Genomic DNA, 8,796 nt, shown 5'->3' on the forward strand with positions numbered 1-8,796 from the left:
CAAGAAAAACTCTGGGCCTTAGCCCTTCCCTCTGTTCTCCTGTCTTTTTCATATTGGTTATGCTGTCTTCTCAGGAGCAAGCCTACAATATTCACTTGTTTTCTTGTTTTGACAGGAACCACCGATTAGAAATTGTGAACAGCACCATTCACGATGCCGGGGATTATACCTTTGTGCCAGAGGGATACACTCAGAGCCTCTGTGCCAAAGTTCATATCGTTGGTACAGTCATTTTGATGATACAAAACCATCCGTGGGTTGATAGGAATATTATAGAGCACTTACTTGTTTTCTTCCTGGTCCCGTTCCTACAGATCCTCCCAGGGTGCACCTGGAGAGCTTGAACTTCCCTGACAACACGGTGACCATTGTGGCAGGAAATAAACTTCGTGTGGAGATCCCCATCAGTGGAGAACCAGCACCCAGAGTGGTGTGGATGAAGGGAGAGAGGGTGAGTGCTGACCTGGGTCAAAATAGGCTTCATTGTGCTTAATTGTTGTCGGAAGTACAGTATACATACTGAATGTATGGGTACAGTACAATCTACTATTTGCCATCGTAGGTAATCCTTGACTCGGGCCACCGTGTGCGAGCTGAAACCTTCTCGGACTACACCAGCCTCACCATCGACATCGCAGAGAAGGAAGACACAGGAAACTACAAGATAGTCCTGCAGAACGAGGCTGGGGAAGCAGGGGCTAGCATCAAAGTCAAGGTGGTGGATATTCCAGACCCTCCTGAAGTTCCCCTAGTCACGGAGGTGGGAGGAGACTGGTGCTCTATGACATGGGAACCCCCGATCTATGACGGAGGCTCTCCCATCTTAGGTAGGTGTGTGTGGTTGGTTTTATGCTAACAAGTTGGATATTCTGGTGTGTGTGTGTGATATAGAACTATGCTTTTCCCCAAAGGCTACTTCATCGAAAGGAAGAAGAAGCAGAGTTCCAGATGGATGAGGCTGAACTTTGACCTGAACAAAGAGACCACATTTGAGCCTAAAAAGATGATTGAGGGTGTCCCGTACGAGGTGCGCGTCTTTGCTGTGAATGCCATCGGCGTGTCCAAACCCAGCGAGCCATCCAAAGCCTTTGTGCCCCTGGGTGAGTTCTGAGTACGAGATGTTCGCTTGGCAATGTAAATCTTTGTGACAAAGCCAGTGAGGTGACACTTACAGTACAAAGATGTTATCCTCTTATGTAAGCCAATACAGTTTCTCTTGTGCTTATATCATATCACGATAGTGGGAGAAAAATGAAAGAGCTGGTGCTGTGATACTGTGTGATAGTGCAGGCCATTGCGTGGGCTGCCCTTCCCCTTTGCAGCTGTTCCTCTGATACCCCACTATTCCAAGCATTCCGCATTCTGACTGTGACCTCCACTGGACGTGGCCGGGGCTTTAGGAGATATTAAATATGTCTTTATAATGGCTGCCAAATCATCTAGGGCTTATAGGTTTAGGAGATCAGCCTCCCACAGGGTTCAATAGGAGTTAAACGTGATGCAGAATGTAAGAATAGACGTTAAGAGCCGCCCCTAATGAGATCCGATGAACAGATTGATGGCATACCAGGGTCAGCTAGAGGGGTGTCCCACTCACATGGGCATGGAGGTGTTTCTTAGGTATACTACATTGCATGCGTTATACTGTAATTATGGCAATTGGAGATCCACTTTTGACAAGGCATGAAACATACTACACATGCAAGGAAATGTTTGTGTGAAGTCCAACCGTTGTAACACTCTCACACTGATTGCTCTCAGCTGTGACCAGCGAGCCCACCATGCTGGTGGTGGATGATGTCACAGACACCACGGTGACCATGAAGTGGCGTCCCCCAGAAACCATCGGAGCTGCAGGCTTAGACGGCTACCTGGTGGAGTATTGCATCGAAGGAAGTAAGAAGCATTCGATTGACATGCCCATCATCGACGAATAGACATTGTCTTTTATAACTAGAACCCACTTGACTTTTCATGATCAGGAGAAACTCCCGGCCTGTTAATAAGTATTACCTGCTGTGTTAAGTCTATGGACATGTTCTCCACAGCTGATGACTGGAGAGTAACCAATAAGGAGCTGACAGAGAAGACTAAGTACACCATCACTGGCCTCCCTCCAGAGGCTAAGATCCTGGTAAGGGTAAGGGCCATCAATGCTGCAGGCGCCAGTACTCCCAGAACACTTCAGCACTCTATCCTGGTCAAAGAGGTCATCGGTGAGTCCTAGCCACTCTCCACTTCTCTTTTTGATGTCTGTATGTATTATTTATTAGCAAGGCTTAAGCAACAGGGCTAGGAACATGACATTTGATACACAAGTCCAAAGAACGAGTGTTCATCAAATATTTACAGAGCCTTCGGAAAGTATACAGACCCCTTGACGTTTTCCACATTTTGTTACGTTACAGACTTATTCTAAAATGGATTAAAAAAAAATCTAAAATCAGCAATCTATACAGAATACCCCATAATGACAAAGCGAAAACAGGTTTTTAGAAAAATGTGTGAATGTATTAATATAAAAAAAACAAAAATACCTTATTTGCATAAGTATTCAGACCCTTTGCTATGAGACTCGAATTGAGCTCAGGTGCATCCTGTTTCCATTGATCATCCTTGAGTTGTTTCTACAACTTGATTGGAGTCCACCTGTGGTAAATTCAATTGACTGGACATTATTTGGAAAGGCACACACCTGCCTATATAAGGTCCCACAGTTGAGACTGCATGTCAGAGCAAAAACCAAGCCATGAGGTCAAATGAATTGTCCGTAGAGCTCCAAGACAGTGTCAAGGCACAGATCTGGGGAAGGGTACCAAAACATTTCTGCAGCATTGAAGGTCCCCAAGAACACAGTGGCCTCTATCATTCTTAAATGGAAGAAGTTTTTCCTAGAGCTTTTCCTAGAGCTGGCCGCCCGGCCAAACTGAGAAATCGGGGGAGAAGGGCCTTGGTCAGGGAGGTTACCAAGAACCCAATGGTCACTCTGACAGAGCTCTAGAGTTCCTCTGTGGAGATGGGAGAACCTTCCAGAAGGACAACCATCTCTGCAGCACTCCACAAATCAGGACTTTATGGTAAAGTGTCCAGACGGAAGCCACTACTCAGTAAAAAGCACATAACAGCCCGCTCGGAGTTTGCCAAGAGGCACCTAAAGACTCTCAGACCATGAGAAACAAGATTCTCTGGTCTGATGAAACCAAGGTTGAACTCTTTGGCCTGAATGCCAAGCGTCACGTCTCGAGGAAACCTGGAACCATCCCTACGGTGAAGCATGGTGGCGGCAGCATCATGCTGTGGGGATGTTTTTCAGCAGCAGGGACTGGGAGACTAGTCAGGATCGAGGGAAAGATGAACGGCGCAAAGTACAGAGATCCTTGATGAAAACCTGCTGCAGAGCGCTCAGGACCTCAGACTGGGGCAAAATTTCACCTTCCAACAGGACAATAACCTGAAAATAGCTGTGCAGCAAAGTTTCCCATCCAAACTGACAGAGCTTGAGAGGATTTGCAGAGAAGAATGGGCGAAACTCCCCAAATACAGATGTTCCAAGCTTGTGGTGTCATTCCCAAGAAGACTCAATGCTGTAAAAGATGCAAAAGATGCTTCAACAAAGTACTGAGGAAAGGGTCTGAATACTTATGTAAATGTGATATTTCAGTTATTTTTTTTAATTAATTATCCAAAAATTCTAAAACCTGTTTTTTCTTTGTCATTATGGGGTATTGTGTGTAGATTAATGAGGATTATTTATTTTTTTAAATCAATTTTAGAATAAGGCTGTAACGTAACAAAATATGGAAAGTCAATGGGTCTGAATACTTTCCGACGGCACTGTAGATAATGACATTTTTTTTACGGAACTCACATTACATCCACTTATCTGACCTGCCCTCTTCCCAGAACCACCTAAGATCCGCATCCCCCGTCACTTGAAGCAGACGTATACTCGTAAAGTCGGAGAAGCCGTCAATCTCGTTATTCCATTCATGGTAAGGCAATAACAGAAAATGTCTCAACTACCTTCAGTGAAAGCCCTTTAGTAAATCATATTTAGTTAGATTCATGCTCCTATGCAATATGTGGCATGTAGGGCAAGCCCAGGCCAAAGGTGAGCTGGCTGAAGGAGGGTCAGACGGTGGACCCCACGCAGGTCACTATCCGCAACACGGACTGTGACAGCATCATCTTCATCCGCAAAGCAGAGAGGAAGCACTCTGGGAAGTACGATATGAAGGTGGAGGTGGAGAACCACGTGGACACGGCCATCATAGACATCCAGATAGTAGGTGGGTCAAGGGACACTGACAGGAAGGATATCCTGATCTCACAGTTAAAGTTGTTTAGGCATAGAACCATTAAGTATTTGTATCGGCCATTTTTACAGATTGAATCAAACAGGAAGTAGAAGAAAAAAATACTATAAGAGGGAAAGATCTCATAGTAAAGAGTTGATCGAGCTGAATGTTTTTAGCTTTGTTCTGCCCTTTATTCCCTACCAAATTTTTCACAGCAGCTAATGTGTAGCACATGCAAATAAGACCCATACTGATGTTAATGATGTTAATGGATTAATCTCTCCACTCAGACCTCCCAGGGCCTCCACAGTGTGTGAAGATAGATGAGGTCTGGGGGGGAAACGTGGCTCTGGACTGGACCCCTCCGAAGGACAATGGCAACGCTGCCATTACAGGCTACACCATCCAGAAAGCAGACAAGAAGACCATGGTATGAGTCTGCTGAATGCATCACTTGGTACTTATTATATGGAATCAGTATGAGGGAGAGATTTTTACAGTAAAAGTACCTCTGTATGCATATGGAATTCAAGTGTATGTGCTACTCAATGTGATCCCCAGCATGTTTAAACTAATCTGCTCTCTGTGGGACAGGAGTGGTACACGTGTATTGAGCACTACCACCGCACCTGCATCACCATCACAGAGCTGGTGGTGGGGAACGAGTACTTCTTCAGAATCTACTCTGAGAACATGGTGGGTCTGAGCGAGGGTGCCACCCAGACCAAGGACAGCGCCCTCATCGTTAAAGAAGGTATGTGTGAGCTCCTCTGTGGGGGGGATACCATATGGAGAGCAATGAAAAATATGACCAGTATGTCATCCCCCTCTACTTTCTAATATTATGGACCAACTCATTCAAAAAGCAGATGGACATGAACCTCAGTCACTTCTTTTTTCGTTTTCTTCTTTGTCTTTTGTCACAAGGTAACGATACATAGTGATAAAATATTCATTTTTACAGAATTGGACCAGTTTCTTTCATTCAGAGATGGCTTATACACTACATATCATGTTTCATTGTACTATTAATGCGGATGTTGCTGTCTCTGACCGCAGATGATGAATTAAAATACTGTCTCTCCTTCAATCATGATCACAAGGGAAATTCCCCCATGATACAGCTCAGCGCCTGTATCATGTACAACCCCATTCTTCCTCCCTTCCTTCCTCTGCAGGCATGCAACTGAAGAACCCCGAGTACATTGACCACGACTTCAAAGAGCCTCCCAAGTTCACCCAGCCCCTCATCAACACCTTCGCCATCGCTGGCTACAACGCCACCCTCAACTGCAGCGTCCGCGCCAACCCACGGGTAGGTGTAGCCCGGGTCCCAGATCTGTTTGTGCTGTCTTGCCAACTCCATTTCAGCAATTGGAGTTGGCAAGACGACACAAACAGATCTGGGACTCAGGCTAGGGTAGGTGTGTATGACTGTACTTAGACAGTGCCAACACCAACCCTCTGGGAATGTTCTGTCCAACTAAACTCCTGGACATGGTTGTGGTATCATTGCTGCTGATGTTCAGTCCTGCCTATTAATTAGTAATTGATTTAGACATGGGAAACCAAGTATGTCTTCTCTATTGACTCTGGCCAATCAATGGCATGAATTGATGAATTAGGAGTCAAACCTAAAGACTGTGCAGCCCTGAAGCCCTGAGGCTGGGACATCCATGCCCTGGCCTAGTGGGTCATCTTAGGCCTTTAGTCAACCTGTTCCCCATACCCCTCCAACCTGTTCCCCATACCCCTCCAGCCTGTTCCCCATACCCCTCCAGCTTGTTCCCCATACCCCTCCAGGATGGACCAGGTTCAAATTGTCCAGGCCCCCAGCTGTATGCTGAAAGCTTTACACCTGCAGCCTGCTCTTTCTGCCCGCCTCTCAATCACGGCAGCCTTTACACCTGACAGCTATCCTCTCTCTAACAATACGTCTCTAGTCAGCTGCCTGAAGTTTTTTGTTGAGAGGTTTAAAAAATGGCTTAAATTAACAGACCATGGGCACTATGTAAATATAAGGGTTTATCTGATTAATGCACTCTTGGTTATAAGATATGACTGTTCATAACCTAATCTGAACAGTGTATCTCTAACTTGAACAATGTATTGGCCCTCTCACTGAGAAAATAGTACAAATCCACAGACCAGTAAAACATTGCAATGTATTTGAATGCTTTTGAAATAATGTACTACAACATATTGAGTTGACAAATGTTTTAATGATCAGTGGCGATGCCTTTTATACTACTTGATAAACATTATGGGAGTAACTTGCGAAACATCCCTGACTTAATTGAGTATTGATATTTTAGAGGCTTCTCTAGGAAACGGAATAACCTTCTCTGTTTTTGACTTCAGCCCAAAGTGATTTGGATGAAGAATAAGATAGCCATCATTGACGACCCGCGCTACCGCATGTTTAGCAACCAAGGGGTCTGCACCCTGGAGATCCGGAAACCCAGCCCCTACGACGGGGGCATGTACTCCTGCAAGGCCATTAATGACCTGGGTGATGCACTAGTGGAGTGTAAGCTGGAGGTTAAAGGTCAGTTTGGGCTGTAGGGGTACCTGGTGACCTGCGGTGTATGTTATCCACATGTGTACAGTATTAGGTGTCTAGACTCTTTGGTGACGTAGATCAGAACATAGTTTGTTTCAGTGACTACACCACCAAAGGCCCGTCCGTATCAACTGTGGTCCTGAAGTATCCGTCGTACATATATCGTATATGATATATGCTTATATTGTCATATACAATATCCAGGGGGTTGTCATTACATCACCCCTGCTACTCCAATGAGTAACAACGTATTACATCACGTGGATGAACTCAATCTATGCATTTCCTTCTCATTTCAGAACATTTTAAACATGTTCAACTAGTTACAGGTGTTCATACAAGACTTCATTAATGTCACTTGTGTTCATCCGACTACCACTGTTGAATTTCCTACCACAACTTCAAAGTCACAACGTCAAATGTAGCATGCTTCCCCAATACAGCATGGTCCAATTCTTCCTAAGGCGTCATCACACATCAACACCTCATAACTCAAACACACACCAATACGTATTGTTCTAGATGTAGTTCCCTTGTTCGATGAATACTATCTTGTGGCTCCATGTTTTAATGTTTCCCCTCAACAGATGGTGATGTTCCTTCAATTGCGTGTTTAACTCCTCATATAAAATGAGTTCAGTAACTGACCAGTATTCCCTGGAGAACACATAACTCCCCCATGTAAACATTTGGATAACTCCTCTTCTCTTCTCTCCCCCCAGTCCCCACTCAGGAATAGTGAATGTATGTTCTCATCCAAGGTAAGCTTTCATATGGTTTTGGCATATGAAGCTTATGTCATTCATTCTGCATCTGTCAAATGCCAATAATACAGCTTTACTCAGCAGTAGTAGGTGGTCTATTTAAGTTCACACCCACTCATCTGAAAGAGTACCAAGGGAAGGAATGCAAGAGTTCAGGGCTTGCCTGCTTTAGTCAAATTGTATGTGTGTTATGTACAGTAACATAATAGATTGTGTATGTGGCTCTAGACACTGTATGGGCAGTGTTCATTGGAGCCAGTTACTTTCCAATAACACTCTAGGGTTGCTGTCTAGGGTGGCTGTCTAAAGTCAAGCGTACCCCTAACATTTCAGAAGTCTATTTTAACGGTTGGTGTGACGTGACTGCTTGTATGACCCGTGTTTCCCTGGTAACCGTGTCTGTTCCTCATCTAACATATGCCACACAAAAAAAGGTGAGTAACCTTCAAAGTACTGCAAATGGTCTGATCTTGACATCAGAGTAAATACCAACATCTGCAGAGCATGGCTCTTTGTTGAAGATTAAAGGTTGACATTATGCTTACATTATTTTCCAGAAGTCGTTACTCCAGGATGGTGTTCTGTACATACGTGTTATGATATTTACTGGGGTGATAAGATACAATTCATCGATAGATTACTTTCTGCTGATTAATACATAGATGATATATCTATAGTAGTCCTATATTTGACACAATAGGGTTATTATCATTTGTGTCAATGCACCATCTATTATGTACTAGAGAAGGCAAAATCCAGTAAATGTTCCTGAGCACATTTTGGGCCTACTTAGTGAATGGCCATGCCATGGCTCCTATAGCTCTGCCTTAGTAAGCCTAGGCAAATATAGATTTACTCAGACTCAAAAGTGACGTATTGCACCTGTCCTTTAACTGACACTTTCTCTATTTTCTCTCCTCTCACTGCTGTCCACTTTGGTATCTCTTCTTTTTTGTACTGTATGGTGTCTCTCTTCTGTTTCTTTGTTGCAGACTCACCCTCTTTTCGCTGTTTCAGTGTCTGTTTCGATGTTGCACACTGACCCTCTGCTATTTTCCTGTTGGACTCTTACGATCTTCTCTCTGTTAAAGATTGATAGTCTTCGCTCTCTCTTTCACTTTCTCTCTATACCTCCGAACAACAAATTGAGTGTCTCTCCTTCCTCCCCCAG

The 8,796-nt window shown here is 44.3% G+C and overlaps 1 protein-coding gene across 15 annotated transcripts in view; it reads left to right on the plus strand.

The window, feature by feature from the left end:
- The window catches only part of LOC106576332 (myosin-binding protein C, slow-type), a 34,158-nt gene that overhangs the window by 24,375 nt on the left and 987 nt on the right, over positions 1-8,796 (plus strand). For 14 of the 15 annotated variants that reach the window (XM_045699890.2, XM_045699891.2, XM_082963927.1 and 11 more), the window contains 12 exons: positions 116-222; positions 315-451; positions 563-827; positions 912-1,100; positions 1,762-1,896; positions 2,049-2,216; positions 3,904-3,992; positions 4,094-4,289; positions 4,589-4,728; positions 4,893-5,052; positions 5,477-5,613; positions 6,660-6,846. In XM_045699890.2, coding sequence (XP_045555846.1) covers positions 116-222; positions 315-451; positions 563-827; positions 912-1,100; positions 1,762-1,896; positions 2,049-2,216; positions 3,904-3,992; positions 4,094-4,289; positions 4,589-4,728; positions 4,893-5,052; positions 5,477-5,613; positions 6,660-6,846 — 1,910 coding nt within the window. Of the gene's footprint in view, positions 1-115; positions 223-314; positions 452-562; positions 828-911; positions 1,101-1,761; positions 1,897-2,048; positions 2,217-3,903; positions 3,993-4,093; positions 4,290-4,588; positions 4,729-4,892; positions 5,053-5,476; positions 5,614-6,659; positions 6,847-7,583; positions 7,623-8,796 lie in introns of all 15 variants that reach the window. The other variant, XM_082963928.1, reaches the window with a different exon arrangement.

Source organism: Salmo salar, chromosome 17 (genome assembly GCF_965601325.2).
Source record: "Salmo salar chromosome 17, fSalSal1, whole genome shotgun sequence".
Classification (NCBI taxonomy): Eukaryota; Metazoa; Chordata; class Actinopteri; order Salmoniformes; family Salmonidae; genus Salmo; species Salmo salar.